At 36.1% G+C, this 21,452-nt stretch overlaps 1 protein-coding gene across 2 annotated transcripts in view; it reads right to left on the bottom strand.

The window, feature by feature from the left end:
* Window positions 1-21,452, bottom strand: part of CDK13 (cyclin dependent kinase 13) — a gene marked incomplete at both ends in the record, with an annotated part of 135,790 nt that overhangs the window by 74,790 nt on the left and 39,548 nt on the right. For both annotated transcript variants that reach the window (XM_080702003.1, XM_080702004.1), the window contains 4 exons: window positions 8,176-8,346; window positions 11,155-11,294; window positions 12,908-13,078; window positions 17,787-18,446. In XM_080702003.1, coding sequence (XP_080558129.1) covers window positions 8,176-8,346; window positions 11,155-11,294; window positions 12,908-13,078; window positions 17,787-18,446 — 1,142 coding nt within the window. The remainder of the gene's footprint in view (window positions 1-8,175; window positions 8,347-11,154; window positions 11,295-12,907; window positions 13,079-17,786; window positions 18,447-21,452) is intronic.

Raw genomic sequence — 21,452 nt, 5'->3', positions numbered from 1 at the left:
ACAGTCACAAATGATAGAATATCATGTTTTTAGAACTGAATAGTACTCTACTATGCAGATATAAACTTCATTTTCTTTATCCATTCACCAGTTAACAATTAGTGTCTTTCCCTTTCTTAGCTTTTTATGAATGGCAACAATGAAAATGGGAGTGCAAATGTAACTTCAACACACTCATTTCATTTCCTTTGTATATACATTCCCAGAAGTGGATTGCTGAATCATATAGCAGTTGTGTTTTAAATAATAACAATGGTGTGTGTGTGTGTGTGTGTGTGTGTGTGTGTGTGTGTGTGTGTGAGAATGTGTGTGTGGTGCTGGTGATGGAACTCAGGGGCCTTCTACCTCCACGCTACACTCTCAACCTATTTTATATTTTATTTGGAAATGGTCTAAGTTGCTGAGAGCCTAACTAAGTAGCTGAGGCTGGCTTCGAACCTGCGTGATCCTCCTGTCTCAGCCTCTCAAGTACTGGGATTACAAGCCACCATGCCCGGCTACAACAATGGTTATTTACATTACTGCCAACAGTTTATAAGGGTTACCCCTTTCACATCCTCACCTGCACATGTGATCTTTAACCATTCTTAATAAGAGATGATACCACATCATTTAGATTTGCATTTCCTTGATGATTAATGGTATTGAGCATTTTTTCATATACCTGTTGGTCAGCTGTATGTCTTTTTTTAAACCTATTTTTTAAGAACAATGTTTTATTCTTTAACATCAATTCATTTTAGTATAGCCAAGTTGTTGTAGTGGGGGGCTGGGCACGCATGCTAGTACTAGGGATTGAATCTGGGGTGGTCTACCCCCAATCTATATCCCAGCCCTATTTTTTTTTTTTTTTGGAAACAGGATCTCACTTGGTTAATGAGAGTCTATTTGCTAAGGCTGTCTTCGAACTTGCAATCCTCATCTCAGCCTCCTGTTACTGGAATTACAGTAACACCATGCCCAGCTGTGTTTTGTTTTGTTTGCAATGCTAATTACTAAACCCAGGACCTCATTCATGCTAGGCAAGTGATTTATCACTGAGTTATAGCCATCATCCCAAACCAGGTTAAAAAAAAAAAATTATGTTTTTTCTTTTATATTCAGCTTTTTTTTTCTTTCTTTTTCTGGTACTGGGGGGTGGAACCCAGGAGGCATTCTACTCCCAGCCCAATTTTTTTATTCTTTTATTTGTTGAAACAGGGTCTTTTTCAAAGGGCCCCAGTAATTTGCTGAGGCTGGCCGTGAAACGTGATCCCCCATCTCAGCCTACCAAATGCTGGGATTATAAGCATGCACCACCACACCTGGCAAGTTAATGGTTTTACAAGTTAACATTTTTACTTGATATCCATATTATAATATCCACATTTATTTTAAGTATATAGTTTTAAAACTTTATATATAAAGATATATATAGCCGGGCGTGGTGGCGCATGCTTGTAATCCCCGCGCTTGGGAGGCAGAGACAGGAGGATCATGCAGGTTCGAAGCCAGCCGCGTGCACTGGCTTAGGAGACCCTGTTTCCAAATAAAAATGTAAAAATAGGCCTGGGAGTGTAGCCCGGAGGTAGAAGGGCTTCCAGGAACCCCAGTACCACCAAAAAATAAAAAAATAAAAAAATAAAGATATATATATATATATATATATATATATATATATATATATATATATATTCTATCGATAATAAATCCCAATACACTCATATTAGGCTAATCCACAATGTTAGACTAACATTCCATATTGTCTTTCTACTCTGTTATGGCAATCACAATTAGTATAATGTCACACAGCTAGCATGGTCAAGAATAGTATCCAAGAACCCCAAATATGTATATATTTTTTACCAAATTATGGTTACCCATTATAGTTCCCATAAAAATTACTAAATTTTAACAAAAGTTTACCTGGTACCTAAATGTAAATCTCTCACAATAAAACACTCTTATTTAGCATGATTATACATTACCAAATAGGATTATGTTAAAGAGAGAAAAGATGATGGGTAAAAATTTGTGACTTGTAAAATACAGAGCTAGGCATTGTGAAGGAATCAAAACAGAAAATAAGGCTTCAGAGAATTTAAAATCTGGTAACTATACATATAATACAAGGAAGACTAAATATGTACATTCAGATGTAGTAGCAGTCTTTTTTTTTGGGGGGGGGGGTACTGGGGGTGGAACCCAGAAGCTTTCTACCTCCGGGCTATACTCCCAGACCTATTTTATATTTTATTTGGAAACAAGTCTAAGTTGTTGAAAGCCTCACTAACTAGCTGAGGCTGGCTTCAAACCTGTTCGATTCTCCTGTCTCAGCCTCCCAAGTGCAGGGATTACAAGCATGCGCCAACACACCCGGCCTGTAGCAGACTTTTAAAAAAGTGTTAGAAGTATGGAGGAGGAGGTAGTAGGGAAAGAAAGTGACCAAATTATGTGTGGGCATATATAAAACGTATTGATATAAAAAATGTCTTTATATCGACTAAAAAACAGAAGTATGGAAGGAATAGTAAGTAGAGCTCATTTATTCAGCAATTAGTGGTTCAATACCTTCTATGGTCCATCCATTGAGCTACATAGGAATTTTAACAATAAATAAAACAAGTATGGTTCAGATCTTCAAAAGAGGAACAAATAAGTATAAACCAATGTAACTATTCTCATTGGGAAAAGTTTTTTTGTTTGTTGTTTTTGTTGTTTTGCACTACTGGGGATTGAAACAGGAATATTCTACAGCTTAGACACACCCTGGGCCCTATTTTATTCTTTACTCTGAAAAAGGGTCTCACTAAATTGGGGAGGGCCTAACAAATTTCATAGGCTGGCTGAGAACCTGCGATCTTCCTGTCTCAGCCTCCCAAGTACTGAGATTGCAAACATGCACCACCAAGCCCGGCTTGAGAAAAGTTAGTTTTAAATGGTGTGTCTAATGTTTCCTCTAATATGCCCAAACTAGAAAACACAAAGGATACCAGTAGGACCCCAGATATTAGAGGGGAAATACTAGCTAAGTTTTAATGGAAAGATAGGAGAGGAGAAAGGCCGATCTGGATTAAGGAGCATCTTCACCTGAACATGTGTAAAATTATGAATAAGACATGGTTAACCTGGCCAACCATTGGTGGGGGGGGGAGAGAAAACAGGGGCGGGGGGGAGAGGGCACCAAATATAGTGTAAATGTATACTATTTATGTTCAATAAAAAAATTGTTTAAAAAAAATGGTGTGTCTACATGCAATGGAAAGTGGAAAGACTCTCAGTCAGATAAGGCCTCACTAATGAATGCAGGAACATTAAGACTTGACCTCAGGAAGAAATGTCAACCTTTCAAACAGAGACGAAGACTATGTATTTGGGTTAGTGGTGGAGAGATCTAATCCCAGAGAAGAAATATATGTAATGACTTGACTATAATGACTTGAAGGCATAAAAGTTCACTGGCATATTTAAGGATACCAAAGACGAATGTAACTAAAAAATAGTGAGCAATCAAAAATAGCAAAGGTAGAATTAGAGACGTAGGCAAGAGGTGATTACAGAGATCTAAGGAAAGCAGGAGGTCCATGGAATACAGGAGGAAAAACGAATATACTAAACTTGGCTAGAGCACGAATTTAATGCAATAACATTTCCGTTACCATCTTTATGTTTAAGGTCTCAACTAAGTTTTTCCTACATAGTAAGATGTTTTCCTTTTATGGATGAAAGATAACTCAGAAGAGATAAAATCTTTCCTAGCAAGGTCACAATGCATATAAACTAAACCTAAAATCCCAAATATTTTAACTCAAGTCACCCAGACATTTTAATTCACTCAAACCAGTACCCTAGTTTATATTAGACTATAAGAAACAATTTTTAAAAAAAAGAGGTTAAAAAGACAAACAAGGTTAAATGTCAAGCTAAGAAATATGGACAGAAGTGATAACATGGTTTTAATCACCATACAGAATACTTTCAAAGAGAAGTTAATTTATACAAAACAATTACTATATAGTATATAAATTATGTTTAAACTGTATTCCCTAGAAGAGTAAGACTGTCATGTGTGTATATCTCGTGAAGGGACTAAGTACCATGTTCAATCAGAATATACTTACTTTAGCTGGGCATGATGGTAGCGTTGCACACTTATAATCCCAGCATTTGGGAGGCTGAAACGGGAGGATCACAGTTTGCGGACAACCTCAGCTATTTAGTGAGGCCTTCTGCAACTCAGTGAGACCTTGTTTCAAAATAAAGAATAAAAAATAGGGATGGGGGTGTAGCTTGAAGGTAGAATGCCCCTGGGTTCCATCCCCAGTAACGAGAGAAAAAAACAAAAAAACCTACATTCATCTATACTCTGTTTTATATTAGATTTAGTTTGAAAAAGAATTTACTCTTTGAAAGCATTGATTATAAAGTAAATCAACTCTGGTTCCAAAATCTTACCCTAAAAATTTAAAACATACTGATAGTAAAGCATTTCTTTCACACTTCATAGGCCCTATGATAACTATACTTTAATAAACAGGCTAATTTCTTGGCAGCTTTTTTGCTAAAAGGCACTCATATATCAATATAGCAAATTAAAGGCAATTTCAAGTAATACTTGCTTACAAACTTAAGAAATAACATGTGTCTACCAAAACGTTTCCTTCTATGTTAATTCACTCATAATATTAAAATGTAGGATAGCCGGGTGTGGTGGCGCACACTTGTCATCCCCATGCTTGGGAGGTGGAGACAGGAGGATTGCACAGGTTCAAAGCCAGCCATGCTGGCTTAAGAGACCCTGTTTCCAAATTTAAAAAAGTATAAAAATAGGTCAGGGAGTGTAGCCCAGAGGTAAAAGGGTTTCTAGGAACCCCAGTATCACCAAAAAAAAAAAAAAAAAATTGGATAAGCTGGGCATGGTGGCACACACTCGTAATCCTAGTATTTGAGAGGATGAGACATGAGGGTTGCAGGTTTGCAGTCAGCCTCAGCTACTCAGTGAGGCCCTCTGCAACTTAGTGAGACCTTGTTTCAAAATAATTAAAAATTGGGCTCATGATGTAGCTCAGAGGTAGAATGGCCCCGTGTTCAATCTCCAGTACCTCAAAAAAAAAGTAGGATAAATATACTATAATACTACTATAACCTTTTTTTAGTCATTAAGGAATATAAGTAGAGTGTTTATGAGTCCTGCTAACACTCGATTTCTATTGCCACAAAATCAGTGCTTTTCATAGCCAGAGAACACTATCAGCAGAGAAATAAAAAATCTAAACACAAGGGAAAGAGAAAAAGAAGACTAGAAAAACAACCAGAGACCAGAAAAGAAATCAGCCTGCATTGCAGAGCGATACCAGCCCCATCATGCCTCACAGCACCAGGCTCCAGAGAGGAAAGGTAAACAAGGCACTGAAGTTCTTTCAGTGCAAAGAACATCTAAAACTCACAGTGGCCCAGCTCATCACACCTTCCAGGACTCAGAACAGAGCTCAAAACCAGAAAAGAAATACGCCAGCCTCATGTGAGGGTGTGGCAGCAGCACCATATTGCCAGCAGCAGCCGGTGAGTTCACCACAACCGCGACAGCTCCAGATCAGCATGCACAATAACTGTAAGTGAGATTGTGGCCCCTCCAGGAGAAATCACAGCGCTGCATCCCCAGGGACTTGCGCAGCTATGATAATCTCCCTGGGTCTATGATTTTGCAGTCCAACCAGTGAAGGAGTAGTGGTGGCAAAGATACCACACCCTACTCGCAGCTCCCTATGGGAAAATTCCCAGCTCGGCACCCCCACGGTCTCGCGCAGCCTCGATTAACTCCCTGAGTCTGAGACTTCACGATACAAACCCAGTAAAGGAGTAATGGCGGCTGAAATTACCACAAACTCGAAATCCAGAGCACCCTAAGTAAAGTCGTGGTGACCTAGGGAAGAACCCAGAGAAGGCACAAACTTCTGAAATCATGGGAAACAGGAACAACAATAAAACAATGAACGCCCACAACCCCATAATATCAGAACCTGATAACACAATAATTCAGAGATCTCCAGAAGATCAAATCAGGAATATAACTGTAGAAATAATACAGGATTTTCAAAAAGAATTTAGAGAGAGCCTAAAAGAGATAAAGGATGCAATCACTGAAGTAAAGGCATCAATGCAAACTATAAACAATCGATTAGACCACATAGAGAACAGAATCTCACTCCTAGAAGATGATCACTCCAAAAACAAATGCATAATTTATAACTTAAAAAAAAATCAGAGAGCAGGAATCTGACATTGAAGAAATATGGGCCCATTTTAAGAGAGCTAACCTAAGAATAATTGGAATAGCAGAGGAAAAAGAAGGTGAAACCAAAGGGATCAATAATCTCTTCAAAGAAATAATAGCAGAAAATTACCCAAACATAGAAGAGCAAGAGGTCGATACACATGTCCAGGAAATTTAAAGAACTCCCTTTAGACAGATCAGAGAAGAGGTTCCCCACGTCACATAATTGTCAAAATGACTAATGTGGAAGCCAAGGAGAGAATCTTAAAGACAACAAAAACAAAAGGCCAACTGACATTCAGAGGTAAACCCATTAGAATCACTCCAAACTTCCCAAACCAAGTCATGAAAGCTAGAAGGACCTGGAGTAAAACATTCCAAACTCTGAAAGAAAACAACTTCCAGCCAAAACTTTCCTACCTAGCAAAACTTTCTATCAAATTAGATGGGGAAATAAGAAACTTCCATGACAAACAGAAACTGAAGGAGGAATTTATGTCTTGAAAACCAGTGCTAGAGAAAATACTCAAAGAGATTACCTACAAAGAAGAAATAGGTAATACACACCAGAACCAGAGAAACAAGATTTTCCATCCAGCAGACAACTAAGCAAAGAAGAATAAACAGTATTTCAAACAGAAATAAAATCTTAACATGTTAGGAATTAAAAGCTATCTCTCAATAATCAAACTGAAGGTAAATGGCCTCAATTCCCCCAATAAAAAGATATAAAGTGTCAAAATGGATTAAAAACCAGAATCCATCTATCTGCTGCTTAAAAGAAACACACTTGACAAGTAAAGATAGTAACAAACTCAAGGTAAAGGGCTGGAGCAAGGTAACTCATGTTAAGTAGCCATCCTAACAAACGTGAAGTAGTATTTCACTATAGTTTTTATTTGTATGTCCTTGATTAGTTATATTATGATAATGATGAGTGATATTCATGTGTTTACTGGTCATATAAAAATATTTGGAGATTCATTATTTTAGTTTCTTACCTATTTCTAAATAGTATTGTTTGCTTTTATTGTTGCTAATTTTTAGGATTTATATTTGGAATATTAATATACCTTCAGATACAGCATTTGGAAATATTTTAACCCATTATATCAGTAACTTTTAATTCTGTTTACATTGTCTTTGGATGTACAATATTTTCCTCTTTTTTATGAAGTTTGTTTATTCTTTTGTTGCCTGTGCCTTTAGAATCATATTCAAGAAATCACTGCCAATTTCAATGTTGTGAAGTTTTATGACCCTGGTTTTCTTCTAAAAGTTAATAGTCTTAAGATTTACATTTAGGTCTTTTATCTATTTCGAGTTAATATTTGTATATGGTGTTAAGTAAGGGCCCAATTTTATTCTTTTTCATGTAGTTATTATTTTTCAACAATATTTAGTATAAAGACTATTATTTCCTTCACCAAATGTTCTTGGAAACCTTGTCAAAAATAACTTGACCATATATGGAAGAAAAAAAACCAAACATATCAAAGTTAATCAGGAAACCAAGCATGGGAAGGAGGGAGGGGGAGGGAAGTGTTAGGGATTGATGTGTGCACAAATATCTCCACAAGTTTTGTATTAAGATGTATGACTACAATGCACCAATAATACTTTATTTAACAAAACAAAAAAAGAAACATAAGTATTATTTGTTGATGTTCAAAGAGCAAATATTACTAGTGACTTCTCTGAGTGTAAGACTGATAAATCACCTTACATAACTGATTCAAAAACTACTAATGTACATAATTCTTCAATGCTACTATATTTAGAAATACAGAGTTTAACATTTGGGCAATAATATTACATACAAAATAATTACTCAAATCATCATCATCTGTAACAAAATTTGCAAGATAGAAATACTGTCAATACAAAAAAAATTTTTTGGTTATTTAAATCTGTGTACATACCTTTGTCTTTCTTAAAATCCAGAGCATCTTCTTTATCAGTCACTATTTCCTTCATATTGATAATACTCTGGTGAGTAAGCTGCCGGAGAATTTTTATTTCTCGAATTGCAGTAATGGGAAAGCCTTCCTTTTCATTATCCAGACGTACTTTTTTTAAGGCTACCATTTCTCCTATAAGGAAATTAAATAAAATGTTATCATCTAATTAAAAACACATGATATTTTTCTTATTTTTAAATTTATTTTTATTCATAGTTTGTTTCTGCCTCTGGAAATTATAATCTAAAAATTGTATTTTAGTTTCCAACATACAAAATATTACAGTTCAAGAAATTAAATCTCTCAAATAAATTATGGGATATTTATACAAACCATGAATGACTATACACCTGTTAGAAAGGACAAGACAGAAAGGATAGGTCTGAATGTATTGTTTCATTTTCTTGATTAAAACATTTAGTGAAAAACCAACATGCTAAAGAGTGGATAGAGTATATTGCCATTCAATTTTTTTAAAGTGAAGGAGGGAAAATCTCTCTGAACAGAATGATCCTTAGACATATTACCTGCCCAAAGTCAACCAATTATCTAAGTAGTAAAATCAAGATTTCAAATGTGGTTAGTGGTCTCAAAAGTATGTGTTTTGCCCCTCTAAATTAAAGTTTTATATAAGATCTAAATAACAAAGAAAACAGATCCACACACAAACTATGACAGATTGGGTAACCTTTATCCAAAATGCTAGGAATCAGAAGTGTTTTCAATTTTAGAATTTTTACAGATTTAGAAGTGTTTGAATTACTTTATAGGTTAAGATCAACCGAGAAAAAAAATGCACTACAATAAAAGGTATAATCATGCCAGATAGAGCCTGAGACAGGAGGATCACAGGTTTATAGCTAATTATTAAGCCTTAGCAAATTATTGAGGGCCTCCACAACTCAGTGAGAACCTGTTTCAAAATAAAAAATAAAATATAGTTGGGGATATAGCCCAAAGGTAGATTGCTTCATGGTTCAATCCCTAATACCAAAGAAATAAAGTATATTCATTCTATTTCTTTGGAGAAAAAATTCTTACAAATTTTCCAAAAGAAAAGTTTACACTTTTAATCATCGAAACATTCATTTTTCTGAAGTCTTCATATAACACGATATGTTTTCTTGGTTCAATAAACTTTTTAAAGTTATAATCTCTTTTTGATAATATATCAATATATCAACTGTCACTCTATGATATAACTGCTTTCAGTAGTTTCTAACCATAAAATCATCTCCTCCCTACTAAATGTCCTTAGATAACAATTTAAAATTGTTGGTTTACAACCTAGGTCTCCATCAACAAATAAATGGATTGTAAAATTATGGGCAATACACACAACAGAATTCTACTCAGCTATAAAGAACAAAATCATGTCATTCACAAGAAGATGGAAAGACCTGGAGAACATTATGTTAAGTGAGATCAGCCAGGCACATAAAGAGAAGGGTATATGTTTTCTCTAATATGCTTAAACTAGAGACTATTAGGGATACCAAAGGGACTCCAGATAATGGAGGGGAAACCTCAGCAAAGCTGAAATGGAAGGGTAGGAGAGGAAGAAGGCTAAGGTTGATTAATGGAGGAGCTACATACCAATATGTGTAAAAGTATGAATGTAGCATGGTTAACCTGGACACTCATTGTTGAAAGGGGGGAAGAGGAAGTGGTGAGGGAGAGGGCAACAAGCACTTTGAAGGTGTGCCATTTTCAATATGATCCACATAAAAATAAAATATATAACTGGCTTATTTCAGCAAAGAATAATAAGATTGAATAGTAGTTCTATTTTATTTAGCAAAATGTATAACTTTTGTACATAACTTGTTACAATTACTTTTTCTTCTTTTGGGATCTATTAAAATTTTCTCCATGCCGGGCGTGGTGGCGCACGCTTGTAATCCCCACGCTTGGGAGGCAGAGACAGGAGGATCGCGCAGGTTCGAAGCCAGCCACGCACTGGCTTAGGAGACCCTGTTTCCAAATATAAAATGTAAAAAGAGGTCTGGGAGTGTAGCCCGGAGGTAGAAGGGCTTCCGGGAACCCCAGTACCACCAAAAAAAAAAAAAATTTTTTTTCTCCTAAGATTCCTTATTATGTTCTGAAAGATAAACTTCTTAATCCTGGCCTCCAGCAGTAATTTCCAAAGAAAAAATAAATTTGGGCCGGGCGTGGTAGCGTACGCTTGTAATCCCCGCGCTTGGGAGGCAGAGACAGGAGGATCGCGCTGGTTCGAAGTCAGCCGGGCTGGCTTAAGAGACCCTGTCTCAAAAAATATATAAAAAAAAATAGGTCTGGGAGTGTAGCCCAGAGGTAGAAGGGCTTCCAGGAACCCCAGTACCACAAAAATAAATAAATAAATAAATAAATAGATAAATAAATAAATAAATTTGTCTGAAGACTGTTGTACAAAATTTTATACAAAAAAATCTACTGCAGACAAATTTGAGTAAAGATACTTCCCGCTGGGCGTGGTGACGCACCCTTGTAATCCCCGTGCTTGAGGCAGAGACAAGAGGATCGCAGAGGTTCAAAGCCAGCCATTGCCATTTCCAAAAAAAAAAAAGGTAGGTCTGGGAGTGTAGCTCGGTGGTAGAAGGGCTTCCAGGAACCCCAGTACCACCAAAAAAAAAAAGATACTTCCCCCCCTAATTATTAATAGTTTAAGAATTATTCATCATAACAGGGGAAGGACAGTAAATATCACCATACAGGCATATCACAAATAATCAAAAACCACTTAAAAATATATACATGCATACACATCCACTTACTCATATCTTACATAAGTGCATAACACAGAACAAAATTAAAATAAGTTAAAAGCACAGTAGATTTGAATTTTACTTTATAGACATGCCTAAAACTATACATTAGAGGAGAAACAAAAACTACATATATCCCATAGGGTTATAGAGTCCCCCAAATTAGCATTCTTACCAGTATCTTTATCCCTGGCCTTGTAAACTTGTCCGTAAGTACCTTCTCCAATAATTCCGATGATATCAAATTTATCCACGCAGCGTTTTCCCCAGTCAATATCTTTTTCTTTGATTTCACCATAGCGAGGCCCACATATTCTATTAAATATAGTTCTGAAGTTTTTATATACAATCAAGTAAACAGAACACTATTTAATAACTCAATACCTACCCTCCACCCAATCTTATCCTTTATTTTCTTCCTCCCTTTCATATCTATGATCATCTCTCAGAAAAAAATATATTGTGGCATAATATTAGAAGTTATAAAAGCCACGATATAATATCTGCATACTGACCTGTAGACGAGTACTTAAAATGGAGAAGAAAAATGGTATTATAAAAGGCTTTCAGAAATAAACTATAACTTAGACTGGGGCATGGTGGCACACATTTATAATCCCAGTACTCGGGAGCCTAAAACAGAAGGATCACAGATTCAAAGCCAGCCTCAACAACTTAAAAAGACTGTTTCAAAACAAAAAGTAAAAGAATACTGGGGTTGTAACTCAGAGGAAGAATGTCCCTGGGTTCAATCCCCACTGCCACAAAATAAATAAATAAGCAAATAAACAAACAAACTGCAGTGAATGGGAACCAGTATTAGAAAATGAGTAAAAGTTCTCACCCAAACCTCCAGAAATTTTTATTTCTCATTCATTAACATATATATATATGGTATTAAGAACAAAAGTATGGTAATGAACATTAACTAAGCTTATTGATAAGACTTCTAGTTAGATAAAATAATCTCAAAAATAGAAACTCAAGGGATATTTTTCAGTCTAAGAGAATACAAAAAGTTATCAATCAATATAATCAAGCCAGGTGTGGTGGCTCATACCTGTAATCCTAATACTTGGGAGGCAGAAACAGAAGGATCGCAGGTTCGCAGCCAGCCTCATCAAGTTGGCAAGACCATTTCCAAATAAAAAGTAAAATATGGGTGGAGGTATCGCTTAGAGGTAGAATGCCCCTGGGTTCAATACCCAGCACCATAAACACACACACACACACACACACACACACACACACGAATAAAGCTACAGCGTTCACAGAAAAACTACTATTCTAAAGGTTATTTTTAAGCTTTCCACTCTCTCTAGAAAATGATCTCATATGCACCACCTAAACCACAATTCTAAAATCAGAGCTAACTCAAAAGTCGTACTTTCCCTTGGTTAAGAAATTTAAAACATCATCAGTGTTGTATCCCTGTAACTAACAAACAGGTTTCAAGGACATGAGTTCTACTCAGGCATTAGAAATTAATTTAAGATACAGATTTCAAACTTTCTTTTACTCTACCTTTTGCAAAATAAAGAATGCCTTTAGTTGTGGGAGGAAATGGAGATGTGAGCAAAGAAAAACAGCAACCTGCCCATTACTAATTTTGTTTGATGTCATTAAACTCTACCTTGTCCAACTTCAGGGTTTCTATGTTAGCTATCCTAACTGCAGAAATGATCTCTAACACATTTTATACCCCAAGAAATTGATACATTACAAACTGTGAGAAAATTTAATTTGGTTTTATTAATCATTGCAGATAGGTATGCAACTATAAAAATGTTTTTCAAAACTCCAATAGAAGTTATCCATATATTTTACATTGAAAGAATAAAACACTTTTCATATTAAATTTTAACTTTGTATTTTGTAAACTTATAAAGATTCAGAATCACAAGCACAAGTAGAAAGCAAGCACATACTTAGGCCTTCTTTTACTATGTAACTGAGTTGCTGTTTTCTTCTCCTCTGGACTCTTTGAAAGATCATCTCCTCCTGGCAGCTCAGGGGGCAGTGGTAAATCAGCAAGTAGACAGCGGAGTTTCTTTTCTACTTCTTTTTTAACTGCTTTTACTGAAATATTTCCTCTTAAGCTTAAAAAAAAAAAGAGGGGTCATACACATAAAACAGCAGAATTTGAGCAACAAAAATATAGCCATTGTTAGAGTTAGAAATAAAATGTCCCCTGAAGAGCTCATTTGTTAATATTCAGGGATGATACAATGGAGTTATAAGGCTGTAATCCCAGGAGTGGATAAATTAATTATAATGGATTTACTTGGGTGGTACACAGTAGACCAGTATGGTGTGGCTGAAGAAAGTGGATCCCTGAGGGTATTGCCTTCGAAATTATATATGGCTCCTCCTCCCCAATATATATATGCATATATGTATGCATATATATGAGCATGATATGAGCATGATCCACAATCCCTCTCTCTGCTTCCAGCTGCCATGCCCTGTGGTCTAAGGTTAGGTTGCTGTCCTCACATAGACTGAACCCAAAACCCTTAATAAATCTTTCCTCTAAATTACATACTCAATCTTTAGGTTATAGCTACAAGAATGTTAACTGAAAACAGCCCTGTTTCTATGTTTTAATAATATTCAATGTCCATGAATACTCTATACTATTTCACCCTGCATCTGAGTTTTTTTACTTTCCGCTAAAATAATACATTATATACAACTGTAAAATGATTAGGTAAAAACTAAGAAAATTTGTACACAGTGGGGAACTGAGTTAATAATAATGTACAAATATTGATTAATTGTAACAAATATACCATACTATGGAGACTAATATTAAGGAAAGTGAGTACAAGTAAAATGGAGACTCTCTAGTATCTATATAACTTTTCTGTAGATCTAAAAACTGAATTTTATCTTTGTGGGGGGACAGGTCTAGGGATGGAGCTCAGGGGCATTCTACTTCCGAGCTACACCCCCTGCCCTAATTTTTTTTTTTTAATTCTTTATTTTGAAACAGGGCTTCACTAAGTTGTGGAGGGCCTCGTTAAGTAGCTGAGAATGTCTGAGAACAGCGATCCTCCAGTCTCAGCTTCCTGAATGCTGGGATTACAAGCGTGAGCCACCACTCCTGGCACTGAATTTTATCTTAAAAAATAATATCCTTAGCCGGGCGTGGTGGTGCACGCTTGTAATCCCCGTGCTTGGGAGGCAGAGACAGGAGGATTGTGCTGGTTCGGAGCCAGCCTTGCTGGCTTAAGAGACCCTGTTTCCAAATAAAAAAATATATAAAATAGGTCTGGGAGTGTAGCCCGAAGGTAGAAGGGCTTCCAGGAACCCTAGTACCACCACCAAAAAAAAAAAAAAAAATCCTTAACTTCAAAATTATAATTAACATTGAAAATAATCTTTGTTAGAAAACTCATTAATTTTGTAACATCATTAGGTTCATTTCAATGAAGACAGACAAAAGTTTTCCTATAATAACTAAAACCTCATACTATAAATAAATAACAAGCTATTATTTATGTCGAACATTTAAATAACCATAAACAGCTGATTCAACATCAATGCTTTTCAAGGTTAATTTTTCTAGATTAGACATTTATTCTCCTAAATTCTTTAAGACTATAGCTTTTATTGATGAAATGTCTTTTTTTCTTCTAGGTAAAATTTAAGCTCAGTTCTATACTTTTTAAAAATGCATAGAGTTCTGGTTTTTAAATTATCTTAACACTGATTAATAATTTCTGAATTTCCCAAATATTACAAAATCTAAGACCTGATGATGACATGCTTAAGGAGAACCTTATAATGACAATAAAAAATATGGACTTTACATCCTTTCACAGCAGTTATGAGTCTGGTACTGAAAAAACTTAGTGAGATTATATTGCTCTGGTCCAAAATTAGCAAAGATGTTAATGCAAACACTTCAGTTTTATTTATTTTTTGTACTGGGGACTGAACCCAGAGACATTCCACCTCAAAATTATACCCCAACCCAATTTTATTTTCTATTTGGAAAGAGGAAGGGTCTCACTAAGTTGCAAAAGCTGGCATCAAACCTGCGTTCCTCCTATTTCAGTCTCTTAAGTACTAGGATTACAAATGTGTGTCACCAGGCCCACATAACACTTTAGTTTATATTTGTTCTTTCTACTCACATTGAACAATATTACTCTAAAAACAAAATGAATCCTTTAATACCATCTGATTGAAAACTACTTACCAATAATCACAGTAAGTAAAATTATGCCTTCTCTTCATAACCCCATTACTCACAAAAATAGTCAATAGGGAAACAAGGTTGAAAAGAAACTGATTTGCAATCTTATTTTTAAAGCAGTATATCACACAGCCCACTACTCATTTTTACTGTCCCTCCATTCACCAAACATTGGTAGCTTCTATTTGCTAGGTATTATTATGTGAACTATTGGAGATTTAACAACAATAACAACAAGTATATTACATTACAGTTTCTTTCAGATAGTAACTTATAGTCTAGGAAAAGAGGTAAGCAGTAGGAGAAAGTACTATACAAATGGATTCCCAGAGAAGGGTGGCAGAAAGAACACAGTAAAAACTTCTTTGTAGCCAGGTGTGGTGGAACATACCTGTAATCCCAATACTTGGGAGGCTGAGACAGGAAGACTTCAGGTTAGTAGACAGTCCCAGCAACTTAATGAGACTCTCAGCAACCTAGTAAAACCCTGTTTCAAAACAATAAAAAGAAATAGGACTGGGGGTATAGCTTGAAGGTAGAATGTTTCCGGGTTCAATTCTCAGTAACCCCACCACCCCCACAAACAAAGCTTCTACAAAAGTCACCACCTGAACGTTCCCTGAAAATATGCTATTAAATCATCTTACTTAGAAAACGGTGGCCTGTAGCTTATAATTATACTTCAGTAAAAAATTCTTATTTGTCTGAAGATTCAAATCTATATATGGAGGGCACTAAAAGTCTTAATTTCACTTATAATTTTTTAATTTAAAATATATCTCTGGCTGGGCATGGTGGAACACACTTGTAATCCCAGTACCTGGGAGGATGAGACAGGAGGATTACAGGTTTGAAGCCAGCCTCAACAACATAGTGAGACCCTCCAAAACTTAGTGAGATCCCTTTCCAAATAAAAAATTAAAAATAGGGCTGAGCATAACTCAGAGAAAGAATACCCCTGGGTTCAATCCCCAGTACTACCACCAAAATAAAAGTGTTCCTCTATCCAAATATATAACTAAATGAATTAGAAAATATCATGTCTCAAGAATGAGATTATACAACTAAATGCTACATTTTTACTGCATACCTGGAGTAATTACCAAATAGAAAATATTTTTCTAAATTTCCATATACTACAGAAACAAAAAATAAAATGTCTTAACTAGAAATGTACAAGAACAACCGTAAAATATAAAAAATTTGCCTGAAAAACAACTAGATATCAAAAAATGATAAGAAGCCATGTTTTTACTTGGGAAACTAAAATACAGTAAAGCTGTCTCCAAAATATTCTTTTGTGTGTGTGGTACCAGGGGTGGAACCCAGTGGCATTCTACCTTCAACGCTACACCCCCGGCACCACAAACAAACAAAAAAGACAGATACAAAAAGAATGCCCTCATTAAACATTCACATGGGTATATTCTTAACTCCTCAAAGGAACCCTAGGAAAAACATAGCCCTAAAACATTTAAAGTACAGAACCACAGATACCTGAATTCTCAGTAACTGGTTATTCCTCACTAATGAAAATGACTCAATTAAGCCTCTCTGTGCTGAAAAGCCCATTCCAGAACTCATCAAAAACTACAAATCACTACTGTTAGGAAACTTCAGTGTCCCTGGAAAACACTGAATACCACAATTAAAGTAGTTCCATTAGATAAAACCTGATTCAATTGGATAGGACATTCCAGCAACATTATGATTGTATAAAAAAAAAAAGACATGAAACAAATATGATTAAGCTTTTGTATATTTTAAATTATAAAATTTTCATAAGTGAGCACTCACAAGATATGCTCACACAGCATTTTCATCTACCTGTTTTCAAATTCTATAAAGAAAGCCAATTAGGAAAACTGCCCACTGAATTGCTTTTTAATAGAAAGTGAGGAAAGAAAAAACTCTACTCTTCATAAAAATAAAAATGGACTTATGGCCTAATAGGTAGATAATAGCACAATTCTTCTACCCTATGATACATCTAAGAAAGTCTTAGCTGCATTTACTTTAGAGTCAATTCTCCATCGTTTTAAAATGTTTCAAAGTAAAAAATAAGTTATGTCCTGTATATTCATAAAACTTCAAGCATATTAAAAGAGAATAATCACAGAATGAGTTTCCTATAATATAATGTAACTAGTCCCTAGTCAAAAGACAAGCTAAAAGAATTTAAGAGTTAAGAAAAGACCACACTAAGCCAGGCATGGTGGCGCACGCTTGTAATCCCCGCGCTTGGGAGGTGGAGACAGAGGATCGTGCAGGTTCGAAGCCAGCCATGCTGGCTTAAGAGACCCTGTTTCCAAAAATAAAAAAGTTTAAAAACTAGGTCTGGGAGTGTAGCCCGAAGGTAGAAGGGCTTCCAGGAAAACCAGTACCACCAAAAAAAAAAAAAAAAAAAAAAAAAGGAGAAAAGACCACACTAAAAAGTCATGAATTTATAAAGCCACTGAAGTGATAAAATTCACAAGTCCACCAAAGAAACTCAGAAATAAGTGGGATAGGGCTGGGATGCTCAATATGGTAGAGAGCTTGCCCAGCAAGAGTCAGGATCTGTGATCAATTCTCCAGTGTCACAAAAATTTGTTTGCACTTACCTATCAGCATCTTTATCTTCAGGCAGCATGGGAGGCAAAGGTAATGGTGGTAATGTTGAAGTTACTAAAGCCACATGTTGCTCCTTCTCCTTTGCACCTATGCTTGGTGTAAGTGGTTTATTTTTCTCTTTAAGAGATACTGGTTCCTCCTTTGTAGCAGCAGACTTACTCTCCTTCCCAACTATTGCTGTTTTCTTGGTGGCTTTCTCTATAATCAAATTATTTTCTACCTTTGTTACCTGAAGAGGCGGCTTTGTTTTTGTCTTGTCATTTTTTAAAGTTCCACCACTTGAGGGAGAAGGTGCATTCTCAACTTTAAGTTTCTTCACATCCTTCACATGGTTTGTTTGTGATGCACTGGCACCAGATTCTGTGTTCCCCTTAGTAGGTGTAGAAGTGTTTGAGGCTTTTGCAGCTTTGGCAGCTGCCTCGGCAGCCTTAGCTGCTTCTGCAGCCTTTGCTGCCTCTGCAGCTCTTGCTGCCTCTGCAGCTCTTGCTTTTTTATTCTTGTTCAATTCAGCAGCCAGGCTACTCTTCAGAGTTAGTGTGCTAGGAGAAATGCTAGAATGACGACTTCTGGATCGAGATAATCTGTGCCTGCTACGAGATCTTGAATGTCTAGATGAATATGGGCTTCTGCTTCGTGATTTGGCAGACCGTCTGGTGAAAAATAATTAAAATTTAGTCAGTAATCAGAAAAGTTCAGTCTGGAATTTATAAAGAAGTGCTAACTTAAGTCTAAGAAATGTACCAAAAGTTTACTTAACTTCAAATCAAAAGGTATATTTTGGGGAGACAAAATATACATCTAGCAGCTACAATTTTCTTAAAAACAGACTGTCCTATCTTTTTCTGGGTATGAATACTCACAGATGAGACTGGATAAAAGTATACCATATTAAGAATAAATGCAGCCAGATGTGGTGGCGCATGCTTGTAATCCCAGCATTTGGGAGGCTGAGACAGGAGGATCACAGTTCGCAGCCAGTCTCAGCTACTACTTAGTGAGGCCCCTTGCAACTCAGTGAGACTGTTTCAAAATAATAAAAAAACATAGGGCTGAGGGTGTAACTCAGAGGTAGAATGCCCCTGGGTTCCATTCCCAGTACCACAAAAAAGAAGTTCTGAGAAGGAAGGGGAGGAGGAAGAGCAGCTGTAAAAAACTAGGAGGAAAATGTGACAAAGCCATCACTGCCATCTCAGGAAATAGAAGTAGGCAAGAAGGATAAACCAGTGGTAACAGTAGCAAAGGTAAGTGACCAATCATCTACCAAGAAATAGTTTCTACATCTCACAACACCCAAAAGGTCAGAAGTAAGCAGTGCTCTGTCTATAGCAAAAGTGAGAAAGACAAAATCTACCATTAGGTAATACACAAAAATAATCTCCAAGGATTCATTTCAGCCAAAAACAGGTTTTTTTTTTTAATTTACATATGGAGCCGGGCGTGGTGGTGCACACTTGTAATCCCAGCATACGAGAGGCGGAGACTAGAGGATCATAGTTCGCCAACAGCCTCAGCTACTTAATGAGGCCCTTCGAAACTCAGTGAAACCTAGTTTCAAAAAATAAAAAGACTAAAAAAATAGGGCTGGGGGTGTAGCTCAGAGGTACAGTGTCCCTGAGTTCCATCACCGGTACCAACAAAAAAAAAATTACATATTGACTATAATACACATCAGCATAATTACTTCACTCAAATAACCACACATACAAAATATAAATGTGAAGTCACAAGATATAATAAAAAAACCACATAACCATTCTCTACCTGAAGCTTAAGAGATAACCTTTTTATAAATAGCAAATATATATGGGTAAATTGAAATCTTCAAAGTGCTTGACAAATATTGCTTTATTTTACCATTATAAAATTTAAAATGTACTAGGCAAATATTATTATGACAACTCTCAAAAAGGAAAAACAAAGATGTAAAAAAAGCATGAGTCCAACAAAGAGGTAGGTAATAGCATAGTCTAAACTATAGTCTAAAGTAGAACTTAGGGTTTCAGGCTCCTGGCTTTATAAAATTATAAAAAGCTAAATACTGGAAACTACTTAATAATGATGGTACAATTCACTTCTCAAACAATTGTTGAAAAACATTAAAATTAACATGTACTTAAAAGTAAGAGAGCTGGTTATATAGCTCAGTGGTAGAGCATTTGCCTAGCATATGTAAGGCCTCAAGTTACCAGCACTGCCCCCCCCAAAAAAAAAAAAAAATATATATATATATATGAATAAAACCATAGTTTCTACAAAAATTAGCACAACACAAAGTGAAATGAAGCTGGGCTTTTCAAATCCACACATTTATCAAGACTTTAAATTATACTCACAAGACAAAGACACTGATACTACTTTTACCTATTATCTCACTAAATGTCCACATCAGCCCAGTAAAATCTGAATAGTTAGTAGATGAGAGAAATTAAGTCTAAAATATTGTTACCTGAAGTCAAAGGCACACTCATTAGTAGTTGTGTTGGTTATTATCTTACTGCCAGTATCTAGCAAATACACTTCTGTCCTAATCTGTACCCAAGTACACTAACTCCCTCCTCTTGGCCATATTTTTCAGCAGAAGTTGTATCCTTTCACTACTCCTGACAGGCACCTTCTTCTCCACAGCTCTAAACCAGCTTCAATAACACATAAACATCCCCTGAGGGTTCCTTTAATATACCCCACCTCTGCAACCCCTTTGTTAAAATCTCACATTCACTAGAATCATCTGAGTTGGATTCCATTTCTCTCTAGAATACTGACTAATCTAGTTCTATGCCAAGTCTTAAACTCAGATTTTTAAACTCTAAATTAAGTTAAAGTAATTTATATATTGCTAAGAAGACAGCTCTTACTGAAATTCTGAAGTAATTATGGACTGAAAGCAAATGAAGCGAACTTTTAGAAACCCATAATTCAACCTTGTGAGGCCCTCCACAACTTAGTGAGACCCTGTTTCCAAATAAAAAATTAAAAAGGAATGGAGGTGTAGCTCAGAGGTAAAAAGCCCCTGGGTTCAATTTCCAGTAGCACACACACAAAAGAAAAAGGCAGACAGAAAAGAACGAACTAGAAACTTCAGTTGAGTAGCTGACATCAATACTGTGTAGAGGGAATGGTTTACAAATGTTCTATAATTCTTGTATGGGAGGGGTGATGATTAAGTTAAGGATAAACTCAATGCAAATTCAACTTTTCACTCTTAAACAAGGTCTCACTAAGTTGCAGAAGGCCTCACTAAGTAGCTGAGGCTGTTCGGGAACCATGATCCTCCTGTCTCAGCCTCCCAAATGCTGGGATTACAAGCGTGGGCCACCATGCCCAGCCCTCCTTATCTATTTCATGCCCTAATAAACTTTCATTCTCTCAGACATTGCAAACTTGCTAATTTTTTTTTTTTTTTTTGCAATACTGGGGATGGAACCCAGGGGGCATAGTACCTCTGAGCTACATCCCCAGCCCCATTTTTTAGTCTTTTTGTTTTTGAAACAGAGTTTCAGGGAGTTGCAAAGGTCCTCACTGTGTGGCTGAGGCTGCTGGCAAACCATGATCCTCCACAGTCTCAACCTCCCAAATGCTGGGATTACAAGCATGCGCCACCATGCCTGGCTCCCTGCTAATAAATTCTAATATTTACTGTTTATAACAAACATGAT

The sequence above is a fragment of the Muscardinus avellanarius genome (assembly GCF_963383645.1).
Source record: "Muscardinus avellanarius genome assembly, chromosome: 9".
NCBI classification, from domain to species: domain Eukaryota; kingdom Metazoa; phylum Chordata; class Mammalia; order Rodentia; family Gliridae; genus Muscardinus; species Muscardinus avellanarius.
The sequence above is the reverse complement of the archived record's forward strand: the minus strand, read 5'-3'. Positions and strand labels throughout refer to the sequence as shown.